At 33.5% G+C, this 16878-nt stretch overlaps 1 protein-coding gene across 31 annotated transcripts in view; it reads left to right on the top strand.

Moving 5' to 3' along the window:
* Window positions 1-16878, top strand: part of AHI1 (Abelson helper integration site 1) — a 218430-nt gene that overhangs the window by 121098 nt on the left and 80454 nt on the right. For 28 of the 31 annotated variants that reach the window (XR_005054854.2, XR_012124248.1, XR_005054858.2 and 25 more), the window contains one exon: window positions 13570-13625. The exons of the other annotated variants lie outside the window; for them this stretch is intronic. Coding sequence is in view for 5 of the 28 variants with exons in the window: in XM_073219641.1 (XP_073075742.1) it covers window positions 13570-13625 (56 nt within the window). In the remaining 23 variants the exon portion in view is untranslated. The remainder of the gene's footprint in view (window positions 1-13569; window positions 13626-16878) is intronic. 31 annotated transcript variants of the gene reach the window in all.

Raw genomic sequence — 16878 nt, 5'->3', positions numbered from 1 at the left:
TCATACCTCTGATTTGGGTAGGTACTTTGTCCAGGCAATTAACATTTTTCAGTAATTGAGTGGAGCTATCAATATGTAAATATAAATACATATTAGAAAAGTTATTCATTCATGCACTTTAGGAAGGTGTTCTAATAAATCCAGAGTTTGGAGAGAAGTGTTTTTGGTTTTTTTTGTTGGCTGTTTTACTTTAAATAATGCTGAAAATTTTTATCCAGGAGAACTTAAAGTGTTCGTTCATGTGAATGATTTTATAATGTTCAAAAACCATCAAAAGTTTGCTTGCCTAACATGAGGTTACTAAAAGTCTATTAAGGGCCTACAATCTATCCAACTTTATTTTGAAATTTTCTTAAACCACAAAAAAGTTGAAAAACAAAATAAACTCCTAAATTCAAAACATCTGCTTCTTCCCTTCAAACACTTCATTTGTATATCTGCTAAGAATAAGGATATTCTCCTATATAACCATAGTACCATTATCATATCTAGGAGAATTAACTATGTTTCTATTAATATCTAATAAACTGTTCATCTTCAGATTCTCCTAATTGTCTCTAAAATCACTTAAGCAATTTTTTGTTTGCTTGCTTATTTTATCCAGCATCCAATTCAGATTCACACCTACATTGGTTGCTAGGTCATTTTAGTCTCATTTAATCTCAATTAATTTAGATTTTGTTGGTTGGTTTTTGATGACACTGACTTTAAAAAAAAAAAATTGTCTCACTGAACCAATTGTCCCAGGCTTAATTTTATCTATTTCACTGTGATTAGATTTAGGCTAAATTTTTTTGGCAGGAATACTGTAAGTATTAATGTACTTTTTTTTGCATCACATTAGGTGGCATATAATGTCAGATAGTCCCACTAATTTTGTTGTTAAGTTTAGTCCTTGATTAAGGTGGTGAACACTACATCTCTGTTGTAAAGACAACATTTTCTTTTTGTAATTGCTGAGTAATCTGTGGTATGTGAGATCATGTGACTATCCTGTTCCCCAAAAACTTTACTCAACATTTGTTGATCATCCTTGCCTGACTTAATTATTGCAAAGGTTAGGGAATGCAAAATGGTGGGTTTCTAATGTTGTTATTGCTTCTCCATGTATTGGCCAGTGTCTGGTCAAAAAGAGCACTACTTTTTCCTGCCCGTCTCTTTGAAGTGTTATGGAGTTTTTTTCATTCAATTTTTTATATTTCTTTACTATCTTTTTCTTTATGTTGCTCAGCTGTTCCCTAATTTGGCAAAGGAGAGTCTCTTCATGTCTATTCCCATGTCCTTTGATATGAACCAATTAACCTTTGAGGACTTCCTTTTTCTAATATCCTAGGTTCACCTTGTGCTTCCCTGCCTCAACGTTGGAGTCTGTCATTGCTCCAATGAGCTCTGGTATCATTTAGTAGATGACAGAATTTAGAAATTAAAATCTGTGGCTAAGTACACTTATTGCTATTGAGATGTCATTGCTTCTAGGACCTTTCAGAAGACATATCTAGGAAATAAAGTTTTTAAAAACCAGTAAGTTTATCCTGCTACTTCCAATTCAAACTTTAAATTACCGTAATTATAGACTTGTATGTTTTTGCTTTCTGTAATGGGGAGCCTTGTCATTTGTCAGTAATATAGGTTACAAATATTTTCTCCCAGTTTCTTGTTTGGCTTTTATTTGCAGTGCAAAAGTTTTGTTTAGAAAAGCTTTCCTCATTCCTAGGCTTATAAACGAATTCATAGTGTTTGCCTTTAGGATTGGTATTGCTTCATTTTTAACATTTAAATCTATGACCATTAAGAATTAATTGTTCTGGTTTATGGTATGAGGTATGGATCCAATTTCTTTTTCAAATCATCCATCCCATTGCCTCAATGCCATGTATTTAAAAGTATCTCTTCTTCACATACTTCCTTTCCACAAGTTCTTGGATCTTTTTCTGAACATTTTAATGTATTCATTTGTTTACTTGTCTACATGTGTCATTACTGTGTTGTTTTATTGCACAGGCTTTTTACAATGAGTATTTAGTGTATATTACGGTAATACTTATTTCTACTCTTTGGTCTTTTTTTTCTTTCCCCCAGCATTTTTCTTATATATTCTTCTCTATGAATTTTAGAATGAACTTGTCTAGTGCTAGAGAAAAAAGACTTTTGGGGGGCATCACAGTAAATTCATATATTCTCTTGGAGAGAATTGACATCCATATGATGTTACATTATCTCAGAACAAAGGATGTCTTTCCATTTGTTCAAGACTACTTTTATGTGTTTCAGAAGTATTTTAACATTTTCTTGATACTGTTGTGCACACCTCTTTTGTTCAAGTAATTTTTTTATATTGCTTTTAATGGAATATTCTTCTCCATGAAATTTCCTGTCTTGTTTAAATATGTTAAGGATATTGATTTTTGTATATTATATTTTAGAATGTGCTAGTTGTTATTGGCTACATTATTTTAGCATTGATTCTTTTGGACTTTCTATCTATAAAGTCATATTTTTCTGAGAAAGTTTTACTACTTTTCCAATTCTTAAGAATGATGTGCAATCTCAGTACAGACAATTTTAAGTTTGGAAAAAACCTGCCTACTAAACTAAAACTCTGTATTCTATTGGAATATAGTATGTTTTACTTCACTTTCTCCTACCATAGATAACCCAAGCATATTCTTTCTCTGCCCTATATAGATATTAATGGTAATTTTCAAAACTCAAGTAGAACATATAGTTATAATAGTGCTGAACCAAATACAAGCATAGCTTAGAGATAATGCAGGTTTAGTTCCAAACCACTGCAATGAAGTAAATATCATGATAAAGCTAGTCAAATGAATTTTTGGTTTCCAGTGCAATAAAAGTTACATTTACACTCTACTGTAGTCTGTTAAGTGTGCAATAGCATTATGTCTTAAAGAATATACAAAACTTTAAAAATACTTTATTGTTCAAGTATTCTAACCATCATAACATCTTCCAGTGACTCATAATGTTTTTGCTGCTAGAGGTTCTTGCCTTGATGTTGATAGCTGCTGACTGCTCAGGGTGGTGGTTGCTGAAAGCAGTTTGTTAAAATACAACAGCAGTGCTCGTAGACTGACTCTTACTTTCATGAACGATTTCTCTGCAGCATGTGATGTTTCATAGTATTTTACCCATAGTTGAACTTCTTTCAGAATTGGAGTCAGTCCTCTCAAACACTGCAATAGCTTTATAAGCTAAGTTTGAAGTATTTGAAATCCTTTCTTGTCATTTCAACACTCTTCACCGCATCTTCACCAGTAGATTCCATCGCAAAAAAACCTTCTTTGCTCATCCATGAGAAGGAACTCCTCATATATTCAAGTTTTATCATGAGATTGCCACAATCAGACTCCTCTTCTAATTCTAATTCTTATGCTGTTTCCTCCACATCCCAGTACTTCCTCTACTGAAGTCTGGAGCTCCTCAAAGTCACCCATGAGGGCTGAATCAGCTTTTTCCAAACTCCTATTTTATAGTAATCTTTTGACCTCTTTCAATGAATCACAAATATTCCTTATGGCATCTGGAATGGTGAATCCTTTCCAGTAGGTTTTCAGTTTTGCCCAGATCCATCAGAGGAATCACTATGCGTAGCAGCTAAGGTCTTACAAAATGTATTTCTTCTAATAATTACACTTGAAAGTCAAAATTACTGCTTGATCCATGGGCTACAGAATGGATGTTATATTAATAGCATGAAAACTTCATGAAACTGCACATCATAGAGCTCCTGAGTGACCAGGTGCACTGCCAGTGAGCAGTAGTATTTTGAAAGAAAGCTTTTCTTTCTGAGCAGTAGGTCTCAACAGTGGCTTAAAATACTCAGTTAACCCATGTTGTAAACAGATATGCTGTCTTCCAAGCTTTGTTGTTCCATTTATTTACAGAGCATAGGCAGGGTAGATTTAATGTAATTTGCAAGGGCCTTAGGGTTTTGGAAGGGTAAATAAACATTAGCTTTTATTTAAAGTCAGCAGCTGCATTAACTTCCAATGAGAGTCAGCCTGGCCTTTGAAACTTTGAAGCCAGTTACTGACTTCTCCTCTCTAGCTATGAAAGTCCTAGATGGCATCTTCTGCCAATAGAAGGCGGTTCATCTACATTGAAAATCTGTTGTTTAGTTGTGGCTATCTTCATCAGTGATCTTTGCTAGATCTGGATAACTTGATTCACATTCTACATTACCACTTGCTGTTTCACCTTGTACTTTTCTATTATGGAGATAGCTTTTTCGTTAAATTTCATGAACCACTCTTTGCTAGCTTCAAACTTTTCTCCTACAGCCTTCATATAATTTAAGAGGTAGGGCCTTGCTCCAGATTAGGCTTGACTTAAGGGAATATTATGGCTGGTTTGATCTTCTATCCAGACTGCTAAAACTTTCTCCATATCAGCAATAAAGCTCTTTTGCCTTTTTATCATTTCTGTGTTCATTGGTAGCACTTTTAATTTCTTTCAAGATCCTCTCCTTTGCATTCACAACTTGGCTAACTGGAACAAGAGGCATAGCTTTTGGGCTTATTCAGCTTTTGATGCCTTCCTCAGAAGGCTTAATCATTTACAGTGAGAGACATCTTACTCTTCCCTTCAATTGAACCCTTAGAGGCCATTGTAGTGTTATTGATTAGCCTAATTTCAACAGTGTTGTGTCTCAGGGAATAGGGAGGCCTGAGGAGACAGAGATAATGAGTACCCAGTGGGTGGAGCAGTCATAACAATGTAAGTTTATTGATTACATTACAGTCTTTTATGGGCACAGTTACTGACACTGTAAAACAATTACAGCAGTAACATCAAAGATCACTGATCATGGGTCACCATAACAAATACAGTAATAATGAGAAAGTTTGAAATATTTCAAGAATTACCAAAATGTGACACAAAGACACAAGGTAAGCAAATGCTATTATAAAAATTGTGCCTATAGAATTGCTCAACGCAGGGTTGCCACAAACTTGAAATTTTGTAAAAAAACCAACATCTGAAAAGCATAATAAAATGAGGTATGTTGTAATTCTTAAAAAGGTGTCATACAAGTGAGGATAGAGGTTGTCCTGTCCCTAGTACAGTTCCTTGTGCATAGTGGGTAGCGCATAAACATTTGGTGACAATACATAAAATTGCTGGATATATATTCTGGCTTCAGAATCTGGTATGTATTCTTGCCTGTTTTTCCTTTTGTAATAAATTTGGTCATCATTGTTCTCTTTTTCCTTTGCTCATGGTCCTAAGTTGAAGGTTGGTAGAGCCTTAGGGAAACCAAAAATATGTATAATCTGCTCTTAGATCATTCACATACAAATGGACTAAAACATCATGTTCTTATTTTCTACAAAATGAAATACCTAAAATGTCTCCCAAAAAGTAAAATTTCTTCCATAATCTTCTCTAGGGTGTGTTGGCTGGGAAATTAGGAAAAATATTAAGTAATATATTTAAATTTTATGGTAAATTTGGAAACATTATTACCAAAGGAAGTAGTAAATTAATGTTGTTGAAAACAGTCTCAAAATGTTAACTCATTCTGATGACTTATGTGCACAGTTAGCACTGCACTGTAACATATGAACCCAGTCTATTAATATTTGAGTCAACTCTTAAGGACCTTCTGTGTTTCAGGCTTTTGGACTAAGCACTGCAAATGCAAAGATGAATAAAATGAGGTCCTGATGACAGGGTCCAAACACACACATAAATGGGTCTGGAGGGTGGGTATATAACTTAGATACATGATTTCAGTCATGGTACTACTTGCTCATTGGTTGTGTGACCTTAGGCATGTTACCTATCTTTAGATTTACTTTTTTTGAAAGCCACTTTTCCTTCCTTAAAAATGGAGTTCTCTTTGTTGTTTGTTAATAGCTATCTTAAAATTCTTAATAGTGATTTTGTTTTGTTTTGATTTAAGAGAGACCCTAATTCTTCCATTGTCATCAGTGGCACTACCAGTCCTAGAGGGTTATTGGGTCATCTTCAGGTTACTGAAGCTCCTTGTAAGAGTTGTTCGTTTTGCTTGCATGTTCATGATTTGTGGTGCTAACTATACTGATAGAAATCTGAGTTATAGCAAAAAAAAACAAAAAACAAAGAAACCTGTCTAACTGTTGCTCTTTTGCTGAGGCACAGAAGTAAGCTACTCTTCTCAAGTCTCATCTGTTGCAAGTTAAAGCCATCTCCCAAAAACTGAGCTTGGAAGAAAATTCCTCCAGGTATATAGATACCTTTGCATATAGGCCCCTTTAGGTCCATAGGACCCCCAGGCTCATGATGAACTACAAACATTAAACTGATAGATATAGCCAGTTACCCAGAGAAATTATAGCTTCTCCTGTCTGAAAGTCTTAAGTGAATTCTGAAAAACCCATTTTCTGCCTACACTTACAGAACAGACCTCCTTTTCCTGCACAGGCCCTTGCTCAGAACCAAGGAGAACAGAGCCTTCCCATCCCCACCCCTTGCCTGATATGCTAGCACTGAGATCCCAGAAAAAATTGTTATCTTCTGATATACTCTCCAGGGTTTGCCATCCTTTTTGCCTTAGTCTTTGTAGGCCTTTAGAAAGGAACTAAACTACGTAATTTCAAATTTCACATTAGACAAAGTAAAAAAAAATGTTCATGTAGGAGATTAAATGAAACAATTATCATAAAGAAGAAAGTTATGAAGGTAAAAACAAACTGCAAAATTAATAATAGCCTAAAATTTCCCTGAGCAGAAGAACAAGTCTCTGCAGATTAAAAGATTTACCAAGTCCCAAGGAAGATTAATTATAACCAAGACACACTTACAGATAACCCTGGTGAAATTCCTGATTTCCTAAAGGAAAAATCTCACAAAATATGTTCCTTACATTGGAAAGAGAGTCAAATGAGAATTGGACTTCTCATCTAAACCTCTAGAAGCTGGCTGATCATGAAATAACATATCCAGGAAACCAAGATAAAGGATTTCTTACTAAAAATCCATTATTCAGACAAAGTACCAGACATTTGTTGACAAAGGAAGGAATATTTGGATATGTGAGGATTTAGAAGGTACTCTAAACCAAATGACAATAAAATAGAGCAGAAATCTCAAGACATAAGGGAAAACATTAGATTTTTCATTTAGGCATAGAATAAACATTAAGTCTTTGCACAGTATTTTTTGTTTTGTAAATGCATGCTTACCACTTTTATAAATTCCTGTGTGCTTTCATGCATTTAAACTCAATTGTGTGAATTTATGTAAAAGAGAGAAGAAAAAGCCCTGTAAAGTTTAAACTTGTGTGGAGTGAGGAGGTATTGGTAAGTATAGTATCTTGGTTAGAGGGAGATTCAGATATTTTATTAGGATAAATAGTTACTAATGTATTTATTACTCTGAGAATTAGGAAAGTAACCACATAGCAAATTGAAAGGTTGGTAAAAACTGAAAACACAAATTCAATCAAAAAAAGGAATATTCTCTGAAACTGACCAGAAACTAGAAAAGAGAAAAGATAAAAAGCAACAATGAAACTAAATGGAAGTAGAGTTTTGCTTCCAGCTGTGATGTACAAGGTTGGTAATGATCATCACTTCTACGGCAGTATTGAGAAAATCTCATGTAAAATAAAGTCATCAGAAAAATGCGAACCCAGAGAAGTCTAAATGAAATAAATTCCAAAGAGGAACAAGTCCTCCATGAAGTGGAGACCAGCAGTTACTTTATACCTGGGAGCATTTACTTGAGATAGAGACACAGAAGAGCATAGAAGAACAAGCCTTCTGTAGGCAGAGTAACTTTGCTAAAACGGAAATCAACGGAACTTCTGAGGACCATGTGGGTTAACATGATGGATTGGAATTTGAAAGCCCCTAACGTAAGTCAGTTCTCTAGCCATCGGCTGTCTCCCACGGGACTTTTGCAACATAACCAGTGACATAAGAAATTGACACAACACAGAGAATTCCCTTAATCTCTAGAAGTTTATATCCCAAAGTCTTCCTAGAAGGAGTAGAAGGAGGAACTGATCTTATTTTTTGGACATTTAATAGATACACTGAAATTAAAGCAACAACCCAGGCCAACTTCTCATTTGAGCAAAGAGCTCTACCCCTCACCATAGCTTTCTAAAAGAGGAAAGGGTGAATCTTTTCTGGGGAAAGATATTTTCTATTTCATTTTCTACTCATTATATGTCTAGCAGGTCTAACCAATAACCAGGAATGATGAGGTGTTAATAAGCAGGAAGGAATTGGTGACCCATCATAAGAAAACGAAGGAAAACCACAGATGATCAAAATATTGGAATTTGCAAACAAAAACTTTAAAATAACATTTATATATATGTTAAATATTTTTTAAGGAAACAGTCACAATGAGTAAAAAGATAGAGAATTTTAGCAGGGAACTGGAAGCCTAAGAAAGGAATGGAAATTGTACAGAAAAATGTATTAAATGGGTCTAATCGCAGATAGTACAGGTGGAAAGAAAGGATAAGTGAACATAAGAATAGGAAAATAAAAATTATCCAAATTGAAGCATGTGGTACAAGAAGGAGATGAACATCAGACCTGTGTGACTACATCAAATAGACTAAACAGGGGCAATTGAAATTTCAGAAGGAAAATAGAGAAAATAAGATGAAGAAATAATAGGCTAGGAGTTTTCTGATTCTAAGATATTAGCTTAATAGATATAGAAAGCTTAACAGATCCCAAGAAAGATATATATAAGTGAAACCACACCCAAGTACATTTTAATTAAACTTAAGAAAATGAAACCTAAAGGGAAATTGTAAAAGCAGTCAGAAGAAAAAATGCATTACAACAAGAATTAATGGTGGTCTCCTCATAAGAAACAATGGAATAAAACCATTGAAGTGCTGTAAGAAAATAGCTATCCAGGTGGAGAAAGACAAATACCATATGATTTCACTTACTTGTGGACTATAAAAACAAAAAAGAGCCAGTAGACTCAGAGACACTGAGAAGTGACTGGTTGTTACCATGAGGGAGGGGCTAGGGTGGATAGGTGAGAAGAGTGAGGGGGATAAAGGGGCACAAAAATTCTCTGTCATAATACAAGTTGTTACAAGGATGGCACAGTACACATGAAGAATATAGTTAATGATTCTGTAACATCTTCCTATGTTGACAGTAACTGCCCTAGTGGGATGAGGATTTAATAATATGGGTAACTGTTGAATCACTGTGTTGTATACTTGAAGTCAATATAAGAGTATATATCAACTATAATTCAATTTTAAAAAATAGAAAAACAGAATAAAATCAAAAGCTCGTTCTTTGAGATCAGTAAAACGGATGTTGAAATAAAAGTTTAAAAATTAATACCATTTACAATAGTATCAAAATATGAAATGTTGAGATTACTCTGATAAAAGATGTGTAATAATGAAAAATATTAAACTTTGATGAAAAAAAGATTATCTGAATAAATGGAAAAAAATTTTTTAAGAAAAGTGCTATCAACCTAGATTTCAATACCCAGGAAGAATATTACTCATAAATGAATGCCTATTAAGGACTTTTCTAGAAAAGAAAAAAACATAATTAGTCACTAGCAAATTTACACTATGAGAGATTCTACAGGGGGTTCATCACTCTGAAAGAAAATGATCTCAGATGACAGCTTGGATCTGCAGGAAGAAATGAAAACACCAGGAGGAATAAATATAGGGTAGGATATATTTATTAATGTACATATATGTTAGTAAGAGACTAATATTTTTAATATTTAAAAAAAGACAATTACTGGCATGAGATTTATAGACGTAAAATACAAATAGCATAAAGACTGATAGACTAAATGGAATAATACTGTTATAATGTTATAATGTGCTTAAGGTTTATGAGGTGGAAAGTCCTAATTCAAGTTATACTGTAATAAAGTTGTGTATTATAATCTGTAGATTAACCATAAAAAGTATAAAGATGTATAGCTAAAAATTAAGCCATCAAGGCACATAAAATAGAATAGTAAAAATATTTGATTACTCCAAGAGCATAGAAAGGAAGGAAGGAACAAAATAGATACAATAAAATAGCAAGATGGCAGACTTAAACACAGACATATCAGTAATTGTATTAAATATGAATTGTCTAAGCATTAAAAATCAAGGATTCTCAGATGAACAATTTAGCAGTAAATATATTCACATTGATTTTATATTTGAGAGATTGATTTGCTTTACAGTTGTATATTCTGAAGTTCATTTTGAGGTATTCTAACATAAAAATGCCACATGATTGATTGGACATTTTAACTATATCCCTGCACAATTAATACATTTAGCAAACAAATATTTAGGTTAGAATAAGTACAAATAACTGTATTTTCATTTTACTTAATGTTTCCCAGAAAATAAGTGTATTAGTTAACATTCTACAGAGAAACAGAACCAATAGGATATGTATTTACAGTTGACCCTTGAACAACATGGTGGGAGAGGGACCCTGGTCCCTGCACAGTGAAGACCCATGTAGAACTTTTGGCTCCCCAGAAACTTAGCTACTTCTAGCCTACTGTTGCTGAAGCCTTACCAATAACAAAAACAGTCTATTAACACACATATTTTGTATGTTACATGTAATATATATTGTATTTCTTAAACTAAGCTAGAAAAAATAAAATGTTTTTTCAAATTCTCTTGAATCTCTAAAAGTTCTCCAATATATTTGCTGAAAAAGTCTGCAAGTAAGTGGACCTACATAGTTCAAACCTATGTTGTTCAAGGGTCAACTGTAGATAGATTTATTTTAAGGAATATGTTCACACAGTTGTAGAGGTTGGCAGGTCAAAAATCTGTAGTTGGCAGGCTGGAGACGTAGGGAAGAGTTACAGTTCAATATGAAAGCAGTCTGTTGACAAATTTTCCCCTTTCAGGAGATGTCCGTCTTTTCTTTTTGTTAAGGCCTTCAATTGATTAGATGAAGCCCACTCATATTGTGGGAGAGCAGTCTACTCAAAGTCTACTAATCCCATTCAAAAATCTTTATAGAAACATCTGGAATGCTTGGCCAGATATCTGGGTACTGTGGCCTAGCGAAATTGACACATAAAAATAACCAGCACATGGGCATAGAAGCCACAGGGCATAAATTTGCAAAGAAGTAAAAAGCTAACCTTTTCAAACAATATGGCTTCTCTCTCACTTACCAACTTTACATCTCCCTGTATGGCCCCGGAAGATGACTGGTTAGCCAGAGAGGGGTAAGATTCCTCAAGGGAGGAACAACCTAAGACAGGCACAGTTGCATGGGGGCCATCAGGTGAGAAATTGGGCAACAACAGTGGTGAAGCTTAGAACCTCACCCCCCTCTGTTTTGAGAGAAAGCTTCTGCATCCGTGGATGTTTTATTGCCCTTGTCTAGCCCGGATTAGTACATAGTCTACAGGCACACACCTGATCATTTACAATTGCTCTTTTACAACACTAAACTATGTTTTCTACCTTTATCTTGCATCTACCTACCACTTCAGCATTTTATTAAAAACAAAAATAATAATAATAATAAAGGGAGAAATGTGGGATCCACATATAAATCAAAACAAAAAATAACCAGCACAGCAAAATTTCACTTACGTTTTACCTTAATAAAAGTAAAATAACATGCAAATATAGGCTTTTTAGATAGAATTTACTTCAAATAGGAAGCTACTTTGGGACATTTTTCCTTAAGCTTATTCCTTTCTGTATATTCTGTACTGAAAGCTTGAACAAACATATATGATTGTATTTTCAAATGATATTATTTCAAAAGGCAATATAAATTTAAAACTAAGATTATGTCTGGATCCACTTTTAAAAATTCTAGTTTTCAACACATTTTTATCCTGAAATTGAAACTGTAAAATATGTATTTTTTTCTTTGTAATTTTATAAGCTGAGGATGTAGAGTTGGGGTTTTTTTAGTTTTTTATTTTCATCATTTTGAACTTACTTTCTAATTGGATAAGAACTTTAGAATCAGTAATCACCATAGGTCAACTTTATAGCAGTCAGATTATAATAGTGAGAACACACATGTTAGATGTTGCTAATTCCTGAACCCTTTTTATGACTACTCTTATTTAAAAGCCAGTGTGCCGTGCCATACTGCTCTCAGTGGTAACAGCTAGACAGAGTTGTGAGAGAGTGGGGGCTGGAAAGGTGGGGATTTTACCATATTTTCTGTATATTTAAGTATTATTAAAATCTTATTTACAGTAAGAATTGGCACTATTTGAAAATTTTCTAATATGATTACTTGGGGTTTTTTTTAAGTTGATATTAATGAATAAAAATGTATCTATCAGAATTACTTTGAAGAGTTTATTACATTTAAGACAAAACTTAATTTTCTCTGTAGTATTTCTTCATAAAAGGACTTCTCTGTACTAGACTTTTGAAGTCAGAAATCATAATTTGTCCTTTATAATTTATCTTTTATCACTGAGTACCCAATAGCCACTCAATAACACTAGTTGATTGGATAAAGGTATATAGTGCTATATACTCCACTGGCTAACTGGCTAACAATACTGTTGAGAGAATTTTTTTTAATAAAACAAAAATGTGGGTTTTTTTAAACTCACATTTCACAGTGCTTTGTTCATTTTGAAGATATTCCTGCAAAATGAAAAATGGTGATTGTTTTTTGTGTCTATCTCCTTACAATACTTAAAGAAAGATGAGTAAAATGCTTATAAATGAAAGGAACTAGTGTTTCGTTTCACCTAGGAATTTTGCTAATTGCTCCTAACAGTACATTGCAGTTCTTAATTCTAACCCACCCTGTATGTGATAGCATTTACCATTATTTGAACAAACTATCCTATTATCCTAATTCACATGTTAGTTTGCTGATGAACAGCGATGGTAAAGTAAATGAGACCCACACCTGTGTTCTTTTTTAACTTGAGCTAGACTTTTAACCATTAGCTTTAAGGATGAGATACAATGTGTTACATCCTTAAAAGCAGTTTACTACAAAGAAATGCATAGAGGACACTGGGAGCAAAAAAGATAAATCCACATGTGATAAAAGGATTCTTCTCAAGCTTAGCAATCAATGCTATCATTTTAAAGGAAAGAATTAGGGGAACTTTTCAGACACACTCTGTGGTGATTGAATAAATAGCAGAATATGTCAAAATAGGAGACCAGATGATCAAAGAGAAATTCAAGTAGATTTATTCATTCTTTTTGGGAAAATAAGTTCTTTCATAGCCTTTCTGATATCTTCATGAACACTTGATGACCTCAAGTCAAAAAACTTGAAGAAATTCAGCAGAGTGGAGTTGATAGTAAAATTTTTGAACTGAGAGCAGGATATGAACACATCTTGTGCTATTACTAAATGCCACATGAATGGTAAAATTGGCCTAGCTAACCATTAGTCAGGTCACTTAGCCAAACACTCCAACTATTTCTGACGGAAGAATTCATGATATAACTTAAAAGGATCCTGTCATCCAAGTGAGGCTTTTTCTTGTGAGCTGTTGGAGTCATGTCTTACCGATGTAAATTTTTCCAAAATAAAATGGATAGGTATAATAAATATTCACAGTCTTTTCTTTTCATAGGGATTGTCAGCAAAGAAAGAAAGCCTTGTAACCATCACATAGATACAGCACCAACGGTAAGGCAGTCTATTTCAACATTGTTAAAACTAATAAGCTACAAAATGATGCTGGTTATAGTGACACAAAATGCCATTGTAGAAAACTTTTATAACCTCCCCTTTGCCAAAAGATATATGCCTTCAAGAAAATTAAGTTTACGTTTTCTAATTAATGAAGAAAATGTACTAGTTTTTACCAAGATATAGGAAAATAAGATACGGTATCATTTTTACAGGTACTTGTTTATATTAATGTAATAAATAATATTTTTTAATTTAAAAATACTTTATACTTTTGATAAAGTAAGTCTTATGCAAATTGATTTACACCCTTTTAAAAAAATGTTATTTTGTGCATTGCATTATTATTTAGAGTGAATATTTTGTAGTAGTAAAAGAGGACCATTATGTTTCATTTTTCCTATGGATTACTATTTAATTATGATAAAAGTGAAATCTTTTGTCCCTCTCCTATTTCTACCAGACAAAAGGCTTTTAATAATTACAGTAGCTATTCACTACATTAAAAGTAATTATAAAAGATAATATAGGAAGACAAACTTTCCTTTTAATCTTGAATATATTTGTATAAAATATGTATCAGTTGCTAGTTACCACTTAATTCATAAGATGATACAGACTAGAATATATCGTACTCTTCATTAAGCATGATCTGTGGTATCTGTGTTTGCATTTTTGTTTTTTTTAACTTTCTGGAACTCAGAAAAGTGCAACCTGGCAGAGTTGGTATAAATAATGTATTAATATTTATGGTATTTGCCCTAATTTCAAAATGACTCTAATGAATTAGGAATAATACCCAGTACATAATAGTTTAGGTATTGTTGACCTTTTGATTATGTTTTTCCAGTTGTATTATTAAATGATAGTTCCTAATGTCTTAATAACATCTTGACGCTGTGCAGTCAGTAAGTTTTAGTACACTTGGTTTATTATACAAGCACTCCCTACGTTTTGACTTGAGCCTCTTCCTTTTTGATGTGTTTTCCTGAGCTCTTTTCCTATCTTGATTATAAACTACTGCCTCATCTCCCATAGTCCCCCAGCTGACAGTTAACTTTGTGGCCCTTTCTCTGTAACTTCTAAGTGGGAGCATAAGTCTGTTCATTACCCAGGGACCTCTAGTCCCCAGGACAGGTAAAGTCTGATTTTTACAGAAATATAATTTTGCCTAATTTCCCTCCTGTACTTAAGTTCCCTTATTTTCCTTAAAAGGTTTAAGAAAAGAAAATATTTAGAGATAAAAGAAATAGGAAGAAGTCTGTCTAAAAATTTAACGAAGTGGGATATTTTTAAGTTCACACTTTGTAAACTGTACTGGCTCAAAGAGGAGGCATACTCCGGGGTCTTAAGAATAAATTAGAGAAGGAATGGACCAGAATTTCAGAATGGCTGAAGCTGGGGTTCTGAATAACTTTCTGACCTCATACCTAACCACCAGTTTCCAGGACACCTTCTCTACACATTATCACTCCCCCCTCCCTAATGGGTTGGGTCTTGGAGAGTGCGAGATCCCAGTTACAATTGTTCACCAGGTGAAAGAAATGAGATTTCTCCAAGCTTCTATAACAGGGAAAGATGCATTTCTTGACATTCCAATTTGGAATGGACTTTTCAGTAAAGATAAGGTGACAGAGGATAGTTTGATTCTATAGCAACATAATGTGATGCCGTGTTCTTGAAATACAGTTTAGCCTGAGAACAAAGTCACCTCTGTCCCTTTGTGTTCTGTCTTACTTTATTTTTAACTACTGTTTTCATTTCTTTTCTTCTCTTTCACTTATTATATTAACTTTAATTTTTTTGTTTGGGATTCTTTTCTTTCTGACATAAATAATACCATATGTGTTTTTGAGATGACTTTGATAGGAAGTAAAATAGAATATTCACACATGGCATAACCTCTCCATCAAAAAAAGTCAAACCTCTCTTTTCAAGTGGCTATAATCCCTATTCTTTTTCTATTTGCATTTTGAGCTATTAATTTATATTCAAGAAATATAAATTGAAAGGTATATTATCTGAGTCTACATATTTTAAAATATCAGCTATCTTTACAGGAGATTTACCAGGGTTTTTAATTATTTGGACACAACCTCTCCTCCAAACATGAAAATTTATCATCTTTTGCCTTCTGGCATTTAGTATTTCAGGAGAGATATTGGACATCAGCCTGATAGTTATTCTTTTGTATAGATAACTTGTTTTACCTGCTCTTATATAGATTTTTCTTTTCTTTTCTTTATACCTAATGCCCTGGTTCATTTATGATGGTTCAGTGTATGGCTTTCTTTTCACTGATTTTTATCGTGAACAGTATTCACTCAGAAACTATTATAGGAATAGCAAGACAATTATTAGACAATCATGATATTAGATATATGACAATAATTAGATCATACCACTTTAAGAACTAGGTGCTGCCCCTGTTTATAGCCTGCAGCAAACTAAGGATAATATGAGACCCAGATTGATCTAAGACCATTGTGTGAGCCCTGAAAGGCAGGTGTAAAAGTTAGTTAATAGTTAAGTCAGCACAGGCCTAAATCCCATATTTACTTTAAATGAAGGTCATATTTGGAAATCAAAAAGAAACAGCAGCTAGCGTAAGGAAATCTTCCCCGCACAAGTTTGGTCTTTTCTTATTTGAGGTTACTACATGAGGAATGTAGTTAAAACAACTCTTCCCTTTAATGTATGATCATATGCACAGCAGTGCCCTTAGCTTTTCATATTTTGTGGTCGAATTAAAACATGGTAAGCCATGCCGAATACATAAAAATTTTTAGTGATTTTGGGTGAATTGTCTTTGAATCAGTAGAAATGGATAGAAAACTCAAATAACATTAATATGGCCTGTTGTTATTAATTGCTGATTGTTGTAAAGCTTCTACATTCCAAACCTGTAATTAATATTACTCCTTTCTTATTTTATTCAGTGATCCCACAAACCCCATTAATGAGAACAAATTTTCTTTTAACAAATGCGTTTTTTGGCAATTTATAAAATTACAGCTTGGATTTTCACAGAGGCCTACACACCTAGCAGGTTAAACAAAATTGGCCAGAACAGATTGAAACAAATTTCAGGTTGTCTCATCAGGATTACATCAGTTGTGGAACATTTTTGCCACTCATCTAAATATTGCATTAATATGAATTAAAATATCCTATCTTGATTGGAAATTTAAATGTTGATTCACTGTTCTTGTTGTAAGGCCAATTTAGCAAGCTATTCATTAATTCATTC

The sequence above is a fragment of the Manis javanica genome, chromosome 13, assembly GCF_040802235.1.
Source record: "Manis javanica isolate MJ-LG chromosome 13, MJ_LKY, whole genome shotgun sequence".
Taxonomy (NCBI): Eukaryota; Metazoa; Chordata; class Mammalia; order Pholidota; family Manidae; genus Manis; species Manis javanica.
The sequence above is the reverse complement of the archived record's forward strand: the minus strand, read 5'-3'. Positions and strand labels throughout refer to the sequence as shown.